This window comes from Corvus kubaryi, unplaced genomic scaffold, assembly GCF_017639235.1.
Source record: "Corvus kubaryi isolate FWS band 111438036 unplaced genomic scaffold, C.kubaryi_AGA036_p1.0 split1-37296, whole genome shotgun sequence".
Taxonomy (NCBI): domain Eukaryota; kingdom Metazoa; phylum Chordata; class Aves; order Passeriformes; family Corvidae; genus Corvus; species Corvus kubaryi.
This window is the reverse complement of record NW_024582075.1, coordinates 8,869,212-8,891,504: the sequence shown is the minus strand read 5'-3', so window position 1 is coordinate 8,891,504 and position 22,293 is coordinate 8,869,212. Positions and strand designations below refer to the sequence as shown.

Below are 22,293 nucleotides of genomic sequence, written 5' to 3'. Positions count from 1 at the left end.
CCAGTGATGGGAAACAACATAAGAACTTCCTGTAAATTAAAGAAGACCCTAAGGAAGTTTACAAGAAATCAGCCAAGGCATTGAGTAGCACACCACCAGAAGTGGCGGCAGTACCCCTGATCGTTGACAGCCACCCAGGAAGAACAGTGTGACCAGTAAATTAACACGGAAAGGACTTCCTAGAACTTGTTGCCAAGAGTAAATTAGCACAGTCCAGACAGAGAATGAGATTAAATCTCACCCTGATAAAACTAAAAATCTGAAGTAAGACTAATCAAAGTGTAACCATCGTACAGAAATTACCGTAATGACAGAGTGTCAAAAGCTGATCCAAGTATGGACAACCCTTCTATTGTCAAAGATGCATTTGTGTGCTTTATTGGGGTGTTTTTACCAACCAGCATGAATAAAGGTGCAACTGTAAAAATAATAGTGTTTTTTTAGTTCTAAGGATCAGAACGAACTATTTCTGGTAACGGAAGTCTTTTTGTGGTCTGACCAAGAAGTCAGCTTTCTTCAGAAGCCTTGATTTTGCTTTAAATATTCTCCTTTGGAAAAACAATATTTAGTGATATAGTCATGTGATGACAGTTAACAAACAAAATTTTCCAAATTAAATTTGGAACTCGAAGAGTGTCTCTGTAGAGTGCCTGCAGTTTTTGTTAGTAGTGATACATACCCAGAAGCAGGTTGAGGAACTGCTAAAATGGAGTGATGAAATTACTTTTCTGTCACAAAATTCCTCTTAGGATATTTTAGTTTTTTATATAGAAATACCATTCCTCTAAAACAGATAATGGTATCTGAAAAGTAGGTTCTACAATTTCAGGGTAGGGTATCTCAGACATGGTTAAAAATACATGTGGGAGAAATATGATGTATATTAGCTTAAAAAAAATAAGTCTAATGCCTTGGTGTGTTTTTGTTTATCAGGACAATAATAAAATCATGTGATGCAGTAGGCATCTTGTTTTTCTCTCTATATGTAAAAAGGAGATGACGAAAAGATTTGTTGATTGCCTACAGTCTGTTTCATCCTTTCTCATTACAGTAACAGAATTAGCTCAGTTTTCAAACTTAGACATATTGAAGTGTCAGCACAGTAAGTTGGAAGACATAGAGTTAGAGGACAAAGAGACAGAGAGACTCTGAGTGTTCAGTGTGCAGTGAAGATTTTCTGTGGATCAATCCTCCAGTTCTGCGTGGGGTCTCCTGAGGTGTAAAACATGTTAATGTATTCTGTCCTTTTACTGACAGCTGTGGAAGTCTGTCCTTAATTTACTAGCTTCCTGCATCTGCCCCTCAGAATAAATAAATAAATAAATAAATAAATCTTTTGCATAGGAGAATCCCCCGCACACACATCATGAACAAACCCTCTCACCAATTACATTTTGTATGTATTTATCAGAAAAAAACCTCTCTTCCTCTTCTATAGAGAAATTTCCACAGTGTCTTTGGGCAGGTTGTTCCAGTGCTTAATTACCCCCACATTAAACATGTTTTCCTCATATCCAGTTGGAACCTTCCCCATTTCTACTTAGGACCACTCATTCTGTCATGTCCCACTGCCTTTTCCATAACTGCCTCTTGTAAAGTGAACTACCTGGCATAACCTAGAGCAGCTCTGAGGCTGCTTCCACCTCACTGAACAAAAATACCCCACCAAACTTTTCCATGTGAGCTTTCTTTCAGACACTTCTACCTGTGTTTATATGGATATTGTTTTCCCTGTACATAACAGTACCAAAGAGCTGACCAGCCAGACCAGCTCGCTGAGATGAAATAGTAAGAGCTTAATTGTCTTCCATCAGCAAATATCAGTAAAAACCTTTGCAGATAATCTCTTGCAGGCTCTTTTGAAATAGGCACCACATCTGAGAAGAACTGTAAGTTGTGTGTTTGTGCTCCCTCCTTTGGGACAACCTAATTGTCTGCTTGAAGTAGTTCTCACCTTCTTTGATGAGAAATACATTACCACCACTTTTTTCTCTCATCTTTTACTGTCGCATTGTACTAACACTACTATCATAATGTAACCATAAATGAAATAGGGTTAAATGTTTTGTAAGTAGTCTTGTGGGCCCAATGCACGGAATTTATGTAGTATTACCATTAAATCCTCCAGAGTCCTAGTTCTTCGGCTTAGTTGTTCAGTCTGCTTCCATGGAACCCAGGTCAAGCTGTCAGATTATCAGTCAATCATTGCACTCATGGCATTCTCATGGCACCCCAGCACATGCTTATGAGTTGAGGAGCATGGCTCTCAATTTTATATGCAACAGCAGAAGTTACTGGCACTAGACTGAGATTTTGGGGTTTAAGTTTTTGAGTTTAGGTTAGGTTTTTTTGATGCAAGCTTCTAAGAATAAAAATATGATGTTTCCCACAATTTTAACAGAGATGTCATTGCCTGTGTTACTAATATCCACACCCTGACCAAATTCTTTTCAATCCTTTTGGGGGGAGTAGGTTTCCAGCAGGCCCATCAGCAGAAATTGACTATTCTCTGCATTTCCTGCCTAGTCCAACCATCAAGGACAAGGTCTGTGTGTCTCTGAAAAAGTATAGTAGTTCCAACTCAGCTATAGTTCTTTATATTATAAACATAGAGGAACATATATTACAATGCCAATAGCCTTATTTTCACGGCAGTTTATGACTATTTTTACAGTGTTAAAGGTTGAAGTGAAAAGGAACATGAGAGAGTCAAAAGCATGAAGAAGGTTGGTTCAGTTCTGAGACTGGTGCTTTTGAAAAAACCCACTGAGAATGTGAAAGCTGTGGTTGTACTGACACAACCTGAATATCTGCATGCTGCCCGTGGTCTTTCAGAGGAAAGACTGTGGTAGCTCCTGGCATGAAAAGAAACAAAAGTCAGTATGATTTACTGCATGACATCTTCATGTGTACGGTCTTTGGAACTCAGTGCTATTTGGGCAGCACTATTTGACTTGTTTTGGCTTCCTGACCACCTTCCTGGTGATTTCTAATAGGGACACAGGATTGTCAGAGTAAGACCACAAAACCCTTTTGATGCTTCAAACAAAACAGCAGTGACAGTACAAGAAACTCACATCTACAGAGCATTATCTTCTTGAGATTCTAGATTTGGAGAGGGTTATAGATGAAATAAAGTTCCATCCTTTTTCCAGCCAAGCAAGGAATTCTCTGTCCAGCAAGAATTCCTGTGTACATGTACTGCCTACTTAGGAGTGTTTGGTTTCATTAGGTATAAGCTTCTGTTTGTAAGGCATTGCTGTAACAATTTACAAGACAGAAGAAATAAACCACAATTTTTGGTTCTGCTATCTGTCTCAGCCTTTGACTTCTCCTGTCCTTAGGTATTAAAATAACCTCCCTGAGTCCATGTGATTATTATGAGAGCACCAGAGGAGTTGTCTCATCATCCATCTGTAGAGAGTTACAGCAGAACATAAGGCCAAGTTAAGGAGATAATTGTGACACTTTATTCCATGTTTATTTGTTTTAGAAAAGTGAGTGTCCACACTTGAGGCTGCACAGGAGAGTGACTTCTCATGGACCTAGTATGCCAATGCGTTATGCCCCTGCAATTTCAAAAGACAGGGCTGTGCAGCATTTTCAGCTGATGGGTTTTCTTGAAAAGTACAAAACCACTTGAAATGTGTGTGCAACTTTTGTGGCTAGGCCCTCAGAGACTGAACTGCCAGAGGCTATGCTGAATTTTGTATTGTCACTATAATCTGTTCTTCTTGGGGTTTTTATCCTTTTCGCATCCATTAAACAATTCAAATTAAAATAAATCAATTTGCTATTTGTTTGACCTATATCTGAGTCCTTGAATTTGTTTATAGAATGAAAGGATATTTTGGTTCCTTCTTCATGTCTCAGACATGTGTTTGCATCTATTTTACACGTATCAAAAAGAAATTTCCTCTCAGGAACTGTTCTGAGTTGGCATGACAAATAAACAATAACCTGGAAAAGCAGGAAAATGTTTTCTCAGAATAGTTGTTTTCAACACTTTTGCTTGGTAGTCTACTGTTAAAAAAACTTACATGCAGAGCTGTATGGTTTTATAGCAGCTGTGTGAGGGTATTTCCAGTGTTCAACCAGCTGAGATTGAAATGCTGTTGAATCCCCTTAGCTTCTGTTGTGTATCACTTGGGACCAGATGGTTTTGTCATATCATTTTGGCAATAGAAATTATCAATCTGTGTATCATAAAGAGCTGTTGGGTATTTGTAGTCTCCTCCTTTCTCAAGTATTTTCAAAATTCCTTTCATTAGGAATTCACAAATATAATTAGATGAAATTCCTTACTATTTGTAATCCCAGTTAGTACTTCCATGCCAGTGGATACCTTTGAAATGAATTGTTCTGTTTAGTACAATTGGCTTCAGGGGTCTAGAGAACAATGTGTATTACAAAAAAAAAATTGTAAGTGTAGCTGTATTGCAGCATTTGCCAAGAATTCAGAAGTCTTCTTTCTGTACTATTTAGTTATTATTGAACAGGTTGATTTATCAGTTGGAGTTGATTATTTTCCCTCAGTATTAGTGCAACTCAAAAATTAATGTAAGTCAGATTTCATATGGAGAAGTTCAATTACTGGATTTCTTTACAAACAAAAACATGGTGGTAATACTTTTCTTGGCCAAGTCTAAAGGTCAAAATGAGCAAGTTTTAAAGAAGAACTGCAGAAGCATACAGCAGAGCCTTTGTTGTAATCAGAAATGAAACCCAGTGCTGAATTAGTGGATATCACAGAGTATCTAATTTATAGTTACGGTATCTGTGACAGCAGCAGTGCAGTTTGCATGAGGTAGGATTGCAAAAGGCCAGCAGGTCAGTAAGCGAACAAAGAATTGTGGCTAAGGAACAGCAGCAAAATATTATTATAAAGGAGGTGTTTAACCTCATTTTCACTGTTATGACAACTGTGAAAGTCAAGTCAGTTTTGTCGGTTTTGGGGTCATGGCTTTCCTTTGCAACTCTGTAGGTTCAACCAAATAATAATTTACAAATACTTTTGTGTGCGTGTTGGTGTGTTTTTTAGCTGGAGAACTCAGGATATGAACTTACTTATTACTCTTAGATCTCTGAGGGACAGTGATGTCATCCATTTTTTTCCACAGAAAGCTCTGATCCAAGCTCCCTGCGCTTCACAGGCTGATGCTCTCTTTCAATCTCTGTTTAAGGGTCTTTATGTCTTTGTGGTATATTTTATCCTGCACAACCAACTTTGCTGTCCTGTGAAAGCAAGTTACGCTGTAGACATGAATGGGCATACAACTCCAGGATCAGCGTTTTTCACACATGGCAGCGGTCTGCCAGCTGTGGGAGGAGAGATCAGCAAGTCCACACAGAACCTCATCAGTGCTATGGAAGAGGTAAGAGTGCTCTGTAGTGCTCTGTAGTCATGTGTATATTGAAATGTACCTGGAGATTTCACTGTTAGTTCTGAAGTGAAATACACAGGAATGAAATGCTAAATACTATAGGTTGGCTGTGGGAAGGGGGAGCTTTTTTTTCATTTTTTTTCAATGACAAAGATCATTGTCTTTATACACCCCATGGTATTCTTGGAACTTACTGTGCCCTGATAACATCCCACCTAGAGAATTTCCCCTTTCATACTTGAGTCTTCAGTTTGTTATAGAGGTTGGTTAAAGTGTCAAAAGTAGGTAATGAGAAATCAAAATATCAGGTTAATTCTTTCAGCTTACTATGGGTCTTAGATGAGTTTCAAGTAATTAATTTCTCGAAGCTATGATGTTCAAAAGTTAGAATAAAATTGGAATGGAATAGAACAGAATGGAGAAGGGAGAGGAAGGGAATGGAAAAGGGAAAGAAATGGAAAAAGGAGAAGGGAAAAGGGAAGGGAAGGTGTAGTGTGTTTACCCTGACTGGATGCTAGGCACCCACTAAAGTGTCTCTCTCACTCTCCTCTGCAACTGGACAGGGGAGAGAAAATATAACAAAAGATTCATGAGTTAAGGACTGGGACACATCATTCACTAAACATGGTCATGGGCAAAACAGGCTCAAATTAGGGATATTAATTTAATTTATTTCTAACAAACTCAGAGCAGGATAATGAGAAATAAAATAAGACCTTAAAATCCCCTCCCCCCCTTACCGGCCCCCTTTTTCCGAGGTTTAACTCCTCCGCCAGCAGCACAGGGAGACAAAGAATGGGGGTTATGGTCAGTTCACCACCCATAGCTTCTCCATCTCTTCAGGGAGAGGAGTCCTTACCCTACTTGAACATGAGCTCCCTCCTCCAGAAGATGGTTCTCCATAAACTTCGCCAGTGGGAGTCCATCCCACAGGCAGCAGTCCTCCCCAGACTGCTGTAGAATGGGTCTCTCTTCCAAGGGGTGCAGTCCTGCATGGACAGGTCTCTTCTCTCTACACACCTCTCACGGGATCACAGCCTCCTCTCAGGCATCCCCCTTCTCTTGCAGGGAGCTCCTTCATGGGCTGTGGGTGGATCTCTGCATTCCCATGGACCTCCATGGACTGCAGGAGCACAGCTGCTTCACCATGGACTGCACCATGGGCTGCAGAGAAACCTCAGCTCTGGCACCTGGAGCACCTCCTCCCCCTCCTTCTCCACTGACCTTGGTGTCTGCAGAGTTGTTCCTCTCACAAATTCTCACCCTGCTCTTCTCTGGCCACAGTTGCATCTGCGGAGTAACTGTTGTTTTTTATTTCTTAAATATGTTATCAAAGAGTCATTACCGCCATTTCTAATTGGCCCAGATTTGGTAGTGGGTCCATCTTTGGGGCTGCCAGAGATTGCTCTACCAGGCAACAGCTTCTCACAGAAGCCACTCTGTGAGAAGTAGACTCCCCTGCAACCCCCCACTACCAAAGCTTGGCCATGGAAACCCAACTGAGAAGGGAAGGCAAGAAAAAGGGAAAGGGAGATAGATACATGTAAATAGATAGATAGGTAGCTATAGATATGTATGTATGTTTGTATGTGTGTGTATATATGTAAGTATGTATATATATATATAAAAAATTCATTAATAAGGTAAAAAGGCTCACTGGTTCATTATAGAAGTGACAGAATAGCTGGTTCCAAGATCTCTTGGTCTTCAGTTCAGCTCTGGTCATCGTTCCCAGTTTCTATATAATAGTTTTGATGATTTCTGCATTTCTGCATCTTTTTAAACCCTGCAGGTGCCTGCGGACTGGGAGAGGGCATCCTTGCAGCCTGGTAGTCAAACTAGTGCTGCCTTTAAGCAGAGTCCACAAAATGGTAATGTCTTCCACCCTTCTGGAGGATTCAGTACCAGCTCATTGGTTACTGATGAGGAATCACAAGAGTTCGATGACCTAATATTTGCTTTAAAGACTGGTGAGTGACTATTTCCCTTTCCCCTCAAAGTTTGCTGTATTGCTATGGTGTTATTCACCCTAATGGTGCCATGATTCCACGAGATACAGTTAATGAGGTCTCTTAATATAATCTGATTTCCAATGAAAATCTTAAAGATCAGTCAACTTGGGAATGTCTGATAAGACAACCAAAGAGGCAAAGGAGTCCTACCTGATAAGATATGCAGATACCAGGTAAAGTACAAATGGACTTGCTTGGTAGCAGGAGGTCACCTAAATGATCTTTAGGGTTACCACTAAGTATCTTGAGCCCTGCAAGAGAGAACAGCAAGGTATTCGTGAGAGCGGCAAGTTGAGTGATCTGGCACACATAATTTCAGAAGTTTGTTCCCTTCAGTGATACCAAAGAAAGTCAAACTGGATGGAAGACTGGGAATGCTGATAATAAAGAGGTATTTTTATTCAGTAAGTTCATAATGCTATATATCCGAAGCCAATTTACACTGCAGAAAACACCTCTAATTATGGGGCCCTCAACATGTGAAGGACATGGACTGATGCCAGAGGAGGCCATGTAGGTGCTCAGAGGGCCAGGGCGCCTCTGCTGAGAGAGTTGCAGTTGTCAGCCTGGAGAAGGGGAGGCTCTGGGAGAGCTTTGAGTCCCTTCCAATGCCTAAAGGGGCTACAAGAGAGCGGGAGAGGGACTTTTGACAAGGGCATAGTGTGACAGGACAAAGGGGAATGGCTTTGAACTAAAAGAGAGCAGGTTTAGATTAGGTATTAGGAAGAAATTCTTCCCTATGAGGTGGGGAGTCTATGGCACAGGTTACCCAGAGAAGCTGTGGCTGCCCCATGTGGAAGTGTTCAAGGCCTGGTTTAATGGGGCTCCAAGCAACCTGATCTCATGGAAGGTGTTCCTGCCCATGGCAGGGGGTTGGAAATAGATGTTCTTTAAGGTCCCTTCCAACCCTAACCATTCTGTATTCTGTGAGAATCTGTTTTGTATTTAATAATTTTTCTAGACGTTTTGCAGACTAGTTCTGCTTTGTTAGCAGTTTTTGAGGTTTTTTTTGAAAGACTTTCAAAGCTAGGGGCAGAAGTTACAGTTGCAAACCTTTTTTTAGGTATGCAAGAAGGTAGCTTTTACTTTCTAACTTCTTGAACACTGTGAAGGAAATTAGATAATTCATAGGTAGTTAATAAGACATGAAACCATCTACATCTAACATGCCCACTATCACACAAAGTTTACTGCTTAAGTAAATCAGTTGGCACCAGTAAACTGTAGGAGACTGAGTCTTAAGTCATGAAGAACAATCTAGGCCACAGCCTAGATTGAAATATAGCTGAAATATAATACAATTCAACACCTATTCAGCACTTAATTACTTCTACCTAAGTCTTCAAGCTCCATCCCTAGTTAATTTGTTTTCAGTTCTTTTAGTAGGTCTAAAATAAACTTTTGATTTTCTTGCCTGAATTCTATAATTGTCTTCTTTATTAATATTTTATTATAATTTGTTTTTATGAGCCTTTTATATTAATGTGATTTGAAGCAGTGACCTCAGGCCATTGTTGGAGAAAAATATTTTGTTTGCATTACTGATTCAAGTAGTGCCTGACAGTTCTACACCAATGCTTATTCCTGTGCCCACACTGTGTCCCCAGCAAAGTTACAAGAGTAAAAAACCCCATGATTTCTAAACCAAACCAGTTGTCCCATCTGGTTTCAGCCCCACATTTGAACAAGATGAGCTAAAGAGGTGATGTGGAAGGTTGGAGCTTCTTTCACCAGCAAAGTAAATGTTTATCAGCTGTTGTCTCAGACGCAACCTCTAGCTCAACATATACTTGAAAAAAAAAAAAAAAAGGCAAGCTTTTCTGTAACTAAAAATCTGTTTTATTGTTTTGATCGTGACCTGTTCTCCAGTTCAGTTCAGTACATGGCCAAGGAGAGGGAGGCAGGGAGCCACATGGAAGTTATAAGAAGAGAGATGAGGTGGTGGAAAGTGAGATTTTTTTTCTCTGTTAGGCAATATGGACTCCTGCTGCTAAAGTATTCACTAAGCTGTGGTCTAACAGGAGTTTTATGATGCTAGTTAAGCTAGCAGGTGCTGAAATGAGCTCATGTCCTAGTCTTTCAGCACCACATTTCTTCCTATTGTGCGTAGTTGCTTGTGCTCACATGAAACCACAATTCAGGTTAGATTTCTCATTTTCTTCTCCTTCTTTCTCTCCCCTCTCCCTCCCACGCTACATCAGTTAGTCTGATGCCCTTCAAGCACCAGTCCTGGCTCCAAGGAAGAAGTGGTCATTGGCAATTGGAAGACAAGGACCTCTTCTCTAAATAGGCTAAAGTGTATAGGCAGCTAAGATGCCTTTTTGCTGAGATGCTCTTGCCTGTCATTTGCTGTGCGAGGTACTTCTCAAACCCTTTTAGCATAGACTTTATTTCAATAGGCTGGGAATTCCTCATTCTGGAAGAGCAGGGAGAAGGTGCTTTTCCCCCCACATTAGCTAATTTGTCACTCCTGAACTGGGGGGTGTTGCTTTTCGAGGAAGATTAGAAATACCTGATCTGCTATTGTTTAAATTTTACCTTTGGTAAACTGAAACAGAACCTTCCATTATCTGTGTTCCCTAAAACTGCCAATCTATAGCCAAACTTAACTATAGTGTTGCTAAAATATTAGCTCCCACTCTGAGGGCTGATTGAGGATCAGCACTGACTAGCAGAGGAATATGTAAAAATGGTTTTATGCCCCTTTGTGCTTCATCTGTCCTTTCTGCTTATGTAGTTCTGAGCTCTCTGAGGGTGACTTTAACTTATGCTCACAGGGCATAATTTTGTAGCCACAAGGTTTAATCTGGCAGCCACGATTAATGGGAATGAGGGTATAACCACAGCAAAGCTAACATTTCACTCCTGCCTCTGCAGCTAGCAACTCTCAGCTGTAGAAATGAAGACAGGTTAAAAAAATTCAACCTATCCTCCACAGAAAAACTTTGTTTTTAACTTGTCCGTGTTTAGTAATTTGCAGTGTGCAGTGCAGCCCCATAAATAGTTGTGCTGGCACACTCACCCTTGTTGCTAAAGGAATGTGTCGTAGAACTGTGCACTTAGCCCTTGGTTCCACAGTCATTAATTCTGGGCCTAATTACAGATTAACCTGAAGTACAGGCTGGGTCAGATGGAGGCATACAACTGCAGTTCTAGCAAATCAGGTGGACAGCAGTGTACTGTTTTTTAGGCAGCTGTTATGCTAGCTTTGTGCAAGCCTCACACAGTGATAGGGTATTTCTGTTTTGTGTGAGAAATCCAGTGGGCTGCTTATACCATATTGTATTTGAATGTGTTATCAATCAATTCCTTCTTTCCATCAAATATGCTCATGTCCATACAGAAATACATAGTTAAGATTCACTCTGCTCACTACATCACTTCAATTCTTTTATTTTGGAAATCTTTTGTAAGTGAGGCCTGCTACAAGGTGGCTTATATGAAGGAAACAATAGAACAATTAGTGTAGGAAAAATAATCTAGGGACATGTCCTGCTCATTGGTATGTGCTAAATTTTTTTTAAAAAAATGTTTATGAATTTGTGTTTATTTATTTTATTTTGTTTCATTTATGGCTCTTATAATGATTCAAACAGCTTCTATTGAGAAAGTTAGTTATTTATGAATTAGTTTTTGTTGATTTCACTAATTAACTTTAAAAGTCTGAAATTTTGGACTAGATTTAATTTTCCCTCTGATTTCTTGTGCAAGGTTTATATTGATAGGCAATTTAATGAGACCTTTGCCTTCCAGATTGCGACAGAGTCATATGTTATTGTCATTGAGGATAAAGCCCAATTTACCAGAATTCCCTGAGGACTTCTACTCTGATTAGGGCTGGGAAGTTAAAAAAGGAGCCAACAAGGATAAAAGTAGATGCAACCTGTCCCAAAGCAGCAAGCTACCCATCAGCATTGCTCTAAAGCATGAATACAATAAATGCATGATAGCTTTACTGATTTCTGAGCTTCCATCTACATCTTACATCCTGTCCTCTCCCTTTCTGTGATGCACAAAACCAAAACAATTTATTCCTTTGGATGAGATGGGAAATCAAAAAACAGCAAAGGCTTTGAGGGAAGCCCATATTCCTCCAGGGGTGATGGGTGACCCACCATGATAGTCTCCAGATATATATTAAGCAGAATACTGCTACATTCATAATTTAGTGTATTTTTACTCTTAATAGAGAAGATCGTGATAAATATTATATAAATATTCCAGTATTTCTCTAATACTATGCAAATATTCTAATAATTCTCTGACATGGAAAATACCTGGAAAAATCTACTGAGCAAGTTAAAAACCCCACACAAATACAGCTATTACAATAGCAATGCTATATAAAATGATTCATGATTTTCAATCTACTACAGCTAGGGCTCCAAAGTCAGCATTTTATAAACCTTGGTGACACCACTGTAGGTGCCTGGTTTAAGAATAAAGCATCTCATGTGGCCATCCTGAACCAGAGGAAACATTTGAAATTCCAGTTCTGAAGGGTGTTCAGTGCAGCATCCTGGAGACTGTCTACTACAGGGCAGATAGATTGTAGGTGGCAAATCCCTGCCTTATCAGCCTATGTAATTTCTGTTTTGAAGGGCTCACTTCAAAAAAAAAAAAAGAAGGAAAGGTAGCTAGTTTGCATATTCATTCAGTTTCTTATCTGTGGTTGTCACACATATGTTCAGCCTGATGGCTGTTGAACATGACTGCCTAATGTCCAGGAAGCATTTTTAGTTGAATCTGAACTTTATTTATAGAAGTCTGGATGTCTGTTGGCGTTATTTCTGTGAAATCAAAACCCTGAAAGAATAATTAAATTTGGTTTATGTAGCTTATTCATATGCATCCCACACATATAATAAAATCATGATTGATTAAGCAAGATATAAGTGCTTGAAAGATAAAAAGTTTCCCCAGAGATATGAGTACAGTAATTACAAAACAAACTCTGTCTCCCTTAAAATGTTTTAGTGAAAGTCTGAGCTGTCTCTGAGCAAGCAGGTAACAGCTGGTGTTCCGGGGCACTAGAGATGCACTGGTATAGCTCTTCACCAGCAGATGTCAGTGGAGGGACCTCTTGTGGGTTTAAAGCCTGAGCTGTGACTTTTCAGTTTCTAGCTAGTCCTTGCATACAAAAAGAAAAGGATGAAAGGCTTCATTTTCCTGCCTATTTTTCTTAAAGTAGTTCTTTCACAAACTGGGGAAAAGTAATACTCCCTGCTACATACCTGCCACCTAACTGCAGCATCTCCAAATGAGTGCATGCTTTTTGGGATCTGATTGAGTTTAAATTCCACTCTAATCTGAGAACCCAATGGACCAATGAACTCTGTGAAACTCCATCATGTAAACAGTCATACCCTTTCCAGCCTGGTGACTGTTTGGTAAGCTGGTATCCTGGTTACATTTCAGTTCTTATTCCTAAAAAGGATCAGCTCTAACGTAGTTTGTCTTTGCACCATCAGCAGAACAAGGCCCTTGTAAACCTGAAGCACCCAGTTTCAGTCTCTGGCTTACCAAGATAAGAACCTCTGTAACAAAAAATATTTTCTCTTACTTTGCACAGAGCACAAACAAAGCTTACACGTAGATGACATTTAAGAATATACATAGTGTAATACATTTAGACCAATACCTGATCTTTTTATAGAGACCAGCAAAAGACTCTTTAAGAAACCCCATGCTAAATAGTTGCCACTTCACCAGTATAGCCACTAGTAAGACAAATATCTTTCAAACCCCAACAATCTGTGTTCACCTTGAAATCTGAGCCCAGGGTGATCATATTTATGATTTCAAATGGTTTTAAATAATGGGGGTTTTGCAGTTTTTGAAATCTTTACGCTTTTCAGGTTGACTAAATGTCTTGAATGAATTCCACTGTTATTGATGCTATATAATGTGTTCTTTCTTCATTCAAAGTATTTTATGTACTTCATGGTTTTTACTTGTTCTTCCATCCCCATGTAGTAAATACAACAGTCTGATTCATCTTCTCTATTACAGTCACACTTCCTTTCTAAAACAATCAAATATCAAACAATCAAAATAACTTGTTTAAACAATTGCTGTTTTTCCCAGGACCTTGAAGCACCTTTGGATATTAGGATCTGGCTCAATGAAAAGGTTAAATGTGCATACAAATTTAAATCAACTTCAATAAATTTATAAACAATATTTTAATGATTCAGCTCCTACTCTTGACTTTGTTATTGTATCTCTGTATGTTGATGGATTTTTACTCCTGTCATACTCTGGCAGTAGCTGTTGGTTTCTCAAGAGCTTAGGTCATGCAGCCCTAAGGACTCATCAGTGTCACTGAACGTGTGTTCTCTCCATGAACCAAACACCAAAACCATGTGTAAGAAGGATCATGGTCCAGCATATCCGCTTTTCCCGTGTGTCATAGGACATGGACCCAAGTTTGGCCCCTACCAGGACTTCATCCAGACCTCTGCAGGAAAACCTGGCTAGTCCTAGAGGGCCTCCTGCACAGGTTCTCTGGACCAAACTCCATATTCAAGATTGCAGCTTGACTTCTGACAGCAAAGCAGCATCTCACTGCTGCCCACCTTACAGTATTTCTTTTCTGCTTGAGGGGTGGTGGGAGGAAGGGTGCTAAGAGAAAACTTTGTAAAGGTGGAACAACAGAGAGCATAGAAAAAGATGAACAAAAGTGAAAAAATTAAATTACTTTTCTTTTGTTGAACAAACCAAAAACTGAAATGTCAGCTGAGGTGGAAATAAGAGATGCACTGTACACCTGATAGAAATTCTAGAAAGTGTTTTTCAGTATGAAATGCAAACTCCCAGCATACCCTGTTCAGGGCTCTTTTGAGACAGACATGATTCCTTTGTAACTCCCTTGAACTGCATGTAGTTACACATCTGCTTCTGCCCAAAACAAATAACTTCCCTCATCATTTGTAATTGACGTCGCTGCAAGATCATACCTGAAAGTAATTTGTCTTGAAATCCTCATGCCTCATTATACTGATATGCAGTTCTCAACAAATTTAAAGCCTAGACACCCTAAGCCCTCAAAACCCATGTATTGTGTAGAATTTGTTCTACAGCTCAAGGAGAGGAGCTGAAAAAGCACTGAAGTTTATAGTTCCAATAGATATTTTGTGAAGAAATGGTCTCACAGAAATATGCATTTCTTAAAAACTAATGCAGGATTATGCATCTTCACACTAATCAACTCAAACCTCCCCCACAAAAAAAGCCCAAATAAAACCCCCATCAAACAAATAGGAAGCATAAAGCTAGCAGAAGTCCTACGACAAAAGGATGGAGAAGGTAGCCTCTCTTCTAGACATGTTTTGGAAGTTCCCTTGGACCAAAGTCTAGTGTTGTCTTCCAGTAGAAGGAAAACATAATGCACCGTTTTGCGCTAAATGTGGGTTAAAAGAATATTTGCTCAGCATCTTTTCTCATGTTGAGATTACAGTCCTATTAAGACAGCTGGAATTATGGTTTAACATGGAAATTGTATCATTAAAAATCAATTCCTTATGAGGAAGTCCTTGGAAATAACAGATTCTAACAGCCAGACCATGAACCCAGTCTAAGCCAGGCCTTGATTTATGCTTTTCTGATTTCAAGGCAACCTCTAAATAGCTATTGTACCACTTACTGGGCCAAATAAAGCAAATGACAATGGAATTATGAAAAAGTGTATCTGGTACAAAACTATATCAGATAATGTTATAATCTGTGGATTCAGAATGGTAGACTAGTAAGAGGAAACTTGCCACATAGTTGTGGGGTGGGGAAACATTTCAATAATCAAGAATTCAAGTCAAGGATAAAGCAGAGTGGGATAGAGCATCCCCATTTCTGTGCTAGGATTTCATTCTCACTGATTCGTATTTTTGTTGGTTTTTTCTCTATTTCAGGTGCAGGTCTCAGTGTCAGTGATAACGAGTCTTGTCATGGCAGCCAGGATGGTGGCAGCATGGCTAACTCCCAGATTGTAGAGCTTAGAAGAATACCCATAGCTGACACACACCTCTAACTCCACAGCTTGCTTGGGTTTTTGTTGTTGTTGTTTTTTTTTTTTTTATTCAAGCCTCAGTATTTTTATATTTGTACTTCCTTTTGCACTAAAACACTATATGAAACTGTAGTAGAATGCTGTTAGCTTTACTGAGCATTTAACAAGGTATGTTTGCTTGAGGTTTTGTATATCAGAAAAAAACCTGTAAATTTGTTACAGTGGGTGAGCATCAATAAATACCATAGCGATTGGCCTAGATTTGTATCTCGTAAGTAGATGACACATTTCACGAACTGTAGCTTTTTAAAATTAACTTGTACATTAACACTGACTAATAAAGCAATAGAGTCTGTTTGATACAAACCAGTCTGTTATTTTTCCTTACTGTTTATGAAGATGAAAGGTGATGCAGACACCCTGTTGGACAGGAAAGTGTTCTAGTGGCACAGTTTTTCTTAGTTTCCTAAGCTGTACTCTTCTCACTGTTTTTTGAGTACCCAAGTCTGTGAACAAATTCAAATACAGACACAAGCCTTGTGCCAAAGAACTTGAAATTTAAATTGTGACATGATAAATATGCAATGATCTGAAACACAAAGAGGGAAGGGGAGATAAAGGACAAGACTGAAACCGCTGCCAGCTGTGTGCTTTTAACTTCTTTACCTTGCTGGTTTCATAACATTTCATAATATTAAACTCTCTTACTCTTTTCACAATCAAAAACGGGGAATTCCAAGGCGTTGAATTTTCTGTTGATCTCCATGTAGATATTCCTGTTCTGATTGAAGGGTTCAAGTATTGCATTACAAAGTTAGATCAGTAATCTGGGGCCATAAATGAGCAAGAAAAGATCCTCCCATGGAAGAAAAAAAATAAAAACAGAGGAAGTATTTCAGAACTGAGCAGGGATTATAGGAATCATTAACTCTGCTTGTGCACATACGGTCTGGAAGAAAAACACATTAAAGCGGGAGAGCAAGGGAATTTTCCTCTGAACACTTCTCAGTGTAGTATAGATGTACAGTAAATGAGAATGCAAGTCTTTTATACCTTCCTCAGGAACTTGCCTAAGGGCTTTGCACTGGGTAAGGTCTGAGCAACAACTTCTCTCTTTAAAAGAGAACTTTTCTTATGGAAATCTTTCCATGAATTTTTCTAGAATTATATGCAAATTTTGCTGTATCTAATTAACTGTTGAGCTTTAAAAAGCCAAAAACAACAAAACAAATAAATCCTACTTCTGTGTCGCAGTTCTGTAACAGCTAATAGGACATCACAGCTTATAGTCATCACCCATATCCAAGGCAGACACCAACTTTAAGGTCTAATGCTGCAAAAGCCTCCACAGACACGGGAAAATATTTCTAGTAAGGAAAGCCCCTAAACAAGTGCTTTTTAAGTATACATTTGAATTGGGAAATAAGAGTATGTCTGTATATAGTATATGATCTGCTGTATTGAGTCTTAAATTTCTGATTCACAGGAATGTTGTTGGCTCTTTATACTGGTCATGGTAGAGAGGGAACAAAGCCAAGTCTTTTTGATAAATGTCAATGTGGGGTTGAAGGTGAGAGTGGGGGATAGTAACTGAGTCTTTCTTCACTGTGGACAATACACAGGGCAGTTAGGAAGGCCCTGAGCAGAAGGGGCAGCCATTAAAATTGGGTGCAGTGCATCAGAATGTGTATATAGATGCATGCAGATGTATAAAGTGGGCAACTTTATGCAAAAGTGAGCCATCTAAGCAAATTTCATAATTCACTTTTTTTCCCATAATACACCTGTTAAAAAGGGACTTTCTGAGCACTTGAGTGAACTGCAAGTATCGTTGAAATAAGTCAGTCTGGAGTTAAAATTAGTTTTGAATATTTTGAAATATGGTACTTTTTTTATTTTCCTCACAGGAAACCTGGCTCATTCTTCCTGAATAAACTGAGATGAAGTAAACCTTGTTAGTGCTGATCCTTCTCATCTACCCACTAAAGGCTTTATGTGAAACCTGGCCCCACAGACCTATTGCAACACTTGCTTGGTTGTGAGCAAGTCAGGGCTGTAACAGATGTTTCATTACTCGCAGTACATGCTACTACATGCCGTGAGAAAGCTTATAAAAGAGGACGTTTGTTTGATTTGACTCATCACCATAAATGTTAATACTTTATGTCACTTCAACTTGTTGCACAACTGGCCTGGTTAGGGATTTGCTGTAAATGCATCAGCATTTTCAGAGGAGATCAGTAGGATGACATCTGCTGCCAGCATTTTCTGAGTTTTAAATCTCTAGGTGGTAGTCACACGGTTTAAAGTCATAAGATGAATTTTGTTATTGTTCAAAAACCAATCCTTTTTTAGCAGAAAATGTTCTGTCTGTCGGAGATTCAGTGGTTTAATAAAACAAGTCACTCAGCCTGTTTTTTTGCTGTTCCTTGGACAGGCAAAGATAGAGACAGGAGGAGGGCAGCTGTGTGCTCTGACTCAGGTGTGCCCAGCAGCCACACCTGGGCAGGACCAGTATCTTTACACTTGGTGTAACTTAACCCAACCAGATTGAGTGCCTCCTGCAGCTCCTTGATCTCAGGAATTATTTAAAATTTGATTGAGAGTATAAACATTTCTTTGTTTCTATGAGGTGAAATAATCTGCAGCTAGATGTCTTTCAAACCAAGCATTACCACACAGCCTGCCATGCTGACTGACTCATACAAGGCTTTTCTTTGCTCCTCTGTAGGGAAAAACACTTGCTGCCTTTTCTGTTTTCGCTATAAAAGAAGATAATTTCTCCCCAAGAAGCCATTTTATGTGTTTTGAAGGGTAGAAGGAGCTTTAGTTAGTATTTACTATATTTAATATTAATACTTAATATAATATTAAATAATAGTATTAACTACAATATTTAAGAGAACGTATCTATATTTCAATTATTATTTAATAATATAATAACATATGCTCTATGCAATACTATAATGTTATAATTGTTTATCATTTATTATCTTTCTTATGCATTATATTTTAATTTAATATTATATAATAATACTTAATATAACATTTTACAGTTCACTGTGTGAAGGAGGTCCCTTTTCCAGACAAATTTTACTTAAAACTACTTACATATAGATGTAGATCAGATGGATGAATAGACACGTTTCAGGAGTTTGTTGCTGCTCACATGCCAATATAATTCACCTCTTTTGAAGGATGGCTGAAGGTATTTCACATTCAAATGCATAAGTGATGAAAAATGTTAGGTTCAACAAACATCTCTAAGGTGATGTTTTAGAGAAAGCCACCTTCCTTGCTGTATAGCAAAAACAAAACTCCATGTCAGTGACTTGAACAGAACTATTTAGATTACTAATTTTTTTAGAAGCCAGCTGAGGACCCCAATATATTCATATTCTGTCTCTACCATGCAAATGCTTAGCTCTCCAATACTCTACATCCAAACTCATCATCCTGCTGAGGACTTCACAGTTAGAGCTTTGATCTGCAAAGGATCAGATTGTATTGAGAGCTTTACAGCAATAAAGTGCCTATGTGCTCAGCATAAAATTGTGTTAAATTGACTGATCATGTCAGGATCATGGCTAGACTAGAAAAGTGCTTAAGTTCAGGCATATCCTGGTGTCAGATGCATTTCACTATAGCTTGGTTTATGGTCTGGCCCTTGGGCTACTATTGTAGATTCTGTTTCACCAGCACTAGTATAAATCACTAAGAAACCAGAATGTATTTCAAATTTGCTGGCAGCAGAATTTGCTCCTGTGTTACTTCTACTGATAGTAACATGTGTGAAAGTAGCACATGCAACTTATCTGTTCAATATGTTATTCTGTTAATTTTCATAGAAAAACACTCGAGAAGAATTTCCACTTTGAATTTCATTATTCAAAATTATCTTCTCTGCAATAAATACATTGGAATAATTACAGTGTAACACTCTGGTACACAATAAATAAATGGAAATATTTGCAATGTAATTCTCAAACATTGTTGAACTAAATACCTGGGAGTAATAATATGCTGAAATGTAGAAGACGGTTTGTCTAAACTAGCCTAAGTGGTAGGCCAAAACCCCTAAGAATGCTTTTTCTTGGTTGGTTTTAACCAAGTTAAAGTTGTATTCATGATACTGACAGCATTATTACAAAAATACAAGATTTGGAGGAAAATATATATTCTTATGTCTCATAACAATGCCTGGGGTAAAAACAGAAGGGTTTTTACTGGAGCTGTTTTTCCCCAACTCAGCAGGTAGGCTTCAAAGACAGTGTGGTAAAGCCTGTGCTATAGCACCATTGATCTGAGCACACAGTGACTTTATCCAGCAAAACTCTAACTTCCAAAACCTGTCCTCTTCAGGGTGCCTTTACTCTTCATAAAAAAGTACATGTCACCATGTGCAGACAGACAGAAAATTATTATGGGATACAATAATGCAGATATATAAAAAAAAAATATATAGATATATAGATGATATATAGATATATGGATATATGGATATATAGATAAATGGGTATATAGATATATAGATATGGATGTGGTTACAGGTATCGATATAGGTAGATAGATAAATATTGATAGATGTAGATGTAGATGTAGATGGATAGATGTATAGTAAGAATAAATTCTGTTTCAGCCTGGGAGCTAAAACATTGTGGTCATGAAACAGGTTTCCCTGGAAACTTCTTGGCTCCTGCTTTACAATTCCTGAACCAAAGTTAAGCCTGTGATTTCCTAGTTTCCTAACTGGAAAGAGTCAGGTATAGGATATAGAGTTGTTAAAAGAGCAGCAAGGAAAAGGGATGCCCAAAATCTCCCTTTGCTCTTAGCCTCACAAAGCCCACAAGCTATGTGATTGATGTGCTGCACAACCTACAGCCTGTTTGTGCCTTGGGTCTGTCTGTTCCCTATGGCAGGGAAGCAGAGAAACAAAGATTTACCATCTGGCAAGGACCAGATGGGTGAATAGATTCCTGCTTGATGTGCACACAGGACCGTAATTCTTTTGGTTTGAGAGAACAGCATGTCCTGGAGATTGGGACAGTGTGAGAGGAAAAGAATGGCCAAACACTGACCTCACTCCAAATCCTTGATGGATCCTGACAAAGGGAGATAGTGAGTTGTTTCTCCTTGAGTGTGTGCGGGAGGATGACACCACTAGCTCCCCTCCTCTTCTGTGGCACACAAGTAGCATCTGTACTAGCTACTCAAACAGGACTTGGTCTCTACTGTTTCACACTCAAAGTGAGCCCTGTTTGAGTGTTCTCCATGTCACAGATATTGTTTGCTCCTTTTAGCAGAAATCTAAAAATTCCCCACCAACTAACTTTCCTTTGCTAAAGAAGTGACCTTCCTCACTGAGCTCCTGCATGCCCAGCACCTCAGTCACCCACATTACTTCCCAAAGAGACTCATTATTCACTTATTTGTTCCAGACCGTTGTAAGGACATAATGACAATTAAGAATCTTCTGGTTTTCTGTCTTGTAAAAAGTAACAGGTTTCCTTCTAATTTTTTATTGTTCTGCAATTACCATGTTTTGTACCTTCTGCTCGGTAAGGTCCTAAGGAGTCATGTCCTACTCCAGCAAATTCCACTTGAAAGCATCCTCATAGTTGAACATGTGCCTATTTTGGCTATTCAGGTGGCAAAAATACCCGGCTCCCTGGTTGATGTGTCTCCACCCACATGGATCCTGTGTCCAACTGTTGTCTGTTGTACATTTAATATATCCCATTTTAACTGGGACTTCCTGTAAGTTTTGTAACATACCTGCTCACTTGTGGAGCAGTAATGATTGCACCTGAGGAACATAAGCAAAAAGGATAAACTTCTGAGTGCTTCTTTGTCTTCCTTTTCTTTTGTTTTTTATCACCCACTCTCTTCCTACAGTTTCCACAACGTGATTCTCTGCCTTCTCATGCAGCAGTGTGTGACGACCCAGAGTACCCAAGACAAATGCTGAGGTCCTTCTCTGGGGATCATTCTTCCATATTGAGAGCCAGACTTAATGATTTTACTTTTCAGGACTAAGGGGCTTTTTAAAGTTAACAGTATATCTATTCCTTAAATTCAGTGTTGGCAGAAGACCACTGCTGCCCATTAGAAGACCTCTAATCGTTGGTCATTAAAGGATGAAGGATTAGGATTAGAATACCTCAAATCCTGGTTTTTAGTGTGCTAAGGATTAGGATAAGGTCTGACCTATGACAGTGGCATGGACCACTGCTGTGTCACCAGCAAGGAAACAGCCTGCCTACCTTAAAAATCATGCTCTGCTGCAGAGTGCAGAGCAAGAATGAGCCAGGCAAATGCCAGGCAGTTACTAACAAGCCTTTTGACTTGTAATGGAATAGCCCATAACAAACACTGGGTGATTAATATTAAAGATAATCCTCAGAGCATGTAAAAGAATCCCACGTAGCCTCAGGAGATGGACAGCTAAATCCTTGGAGCTTGTATACACAGTTATGCCATCCGACCCCAGGGATACAGACCTTGTTTTTGAAAGCAGCATGCTCTAGAGGAGAAAGTAAATGGAAAAACTTGCTTTTCTAACCCAGAAAAAGAGCCCTGAATGTTCACAAAAACAATATTTTATTGCAAAGGAAACAGAAGTTAAGGTTTTCTCCTCATAAAATTGAGGTTAGCATGATTTAAAAATGTCATAGCTTTCTGAAACTGTGTGGATTAGCAAAGAAAGAAAATGTCCATTTTTATATATGTTTATACCCTCAGAAATACTGTTAGAATTAATATTTTTTGCAGAAGTACTAGCTGACAAAAGGTAGTGGTTTACACATCATATGAAGTAAATTAACACTTAGATCATAAGACTCATAAGTGGCAAGAATTCATTAGCTCTAAGATAACTGCTTTTTATTTTAAT

The 22,293-nt window shown here is 38.9% G+C and overlaps 1 protein-coding gene across 11 annotated transcripts in view; it reads left to right on the top strand.

The window, feature by feature from the left end:
- The window catches only part of ADGRV1 (adhesion G protein-coupled receptor V1), a 318,059-nt gene that overhangs the window by 271,419 nt on the left and 24,347 nt on the right, over positions 1-22,293 (top strand). For 7 of the 11 annotated variants that reach the window (XM_042012975.1, XM_042012974.1, XM_042012971.1 and 4 more), the window contains 3 exons: positions 5,184-5,375; positions 7,177-7,354; positions 15,304-15,767. In XM_042012975.1, the coding sequence (XP_041868909.1) occupies positions 5,184-5,375; positions 7,177-7,354; positions 15,304-15,422 (489 nt within the window). In that variant the 3' untranslated portion in view covers positions 15,423-15,767. The other 4 variants (XM_042012977.1, XM_042012976.1, XM_042012973.1 and 1 more) reach the window with 4 other exon arrangements.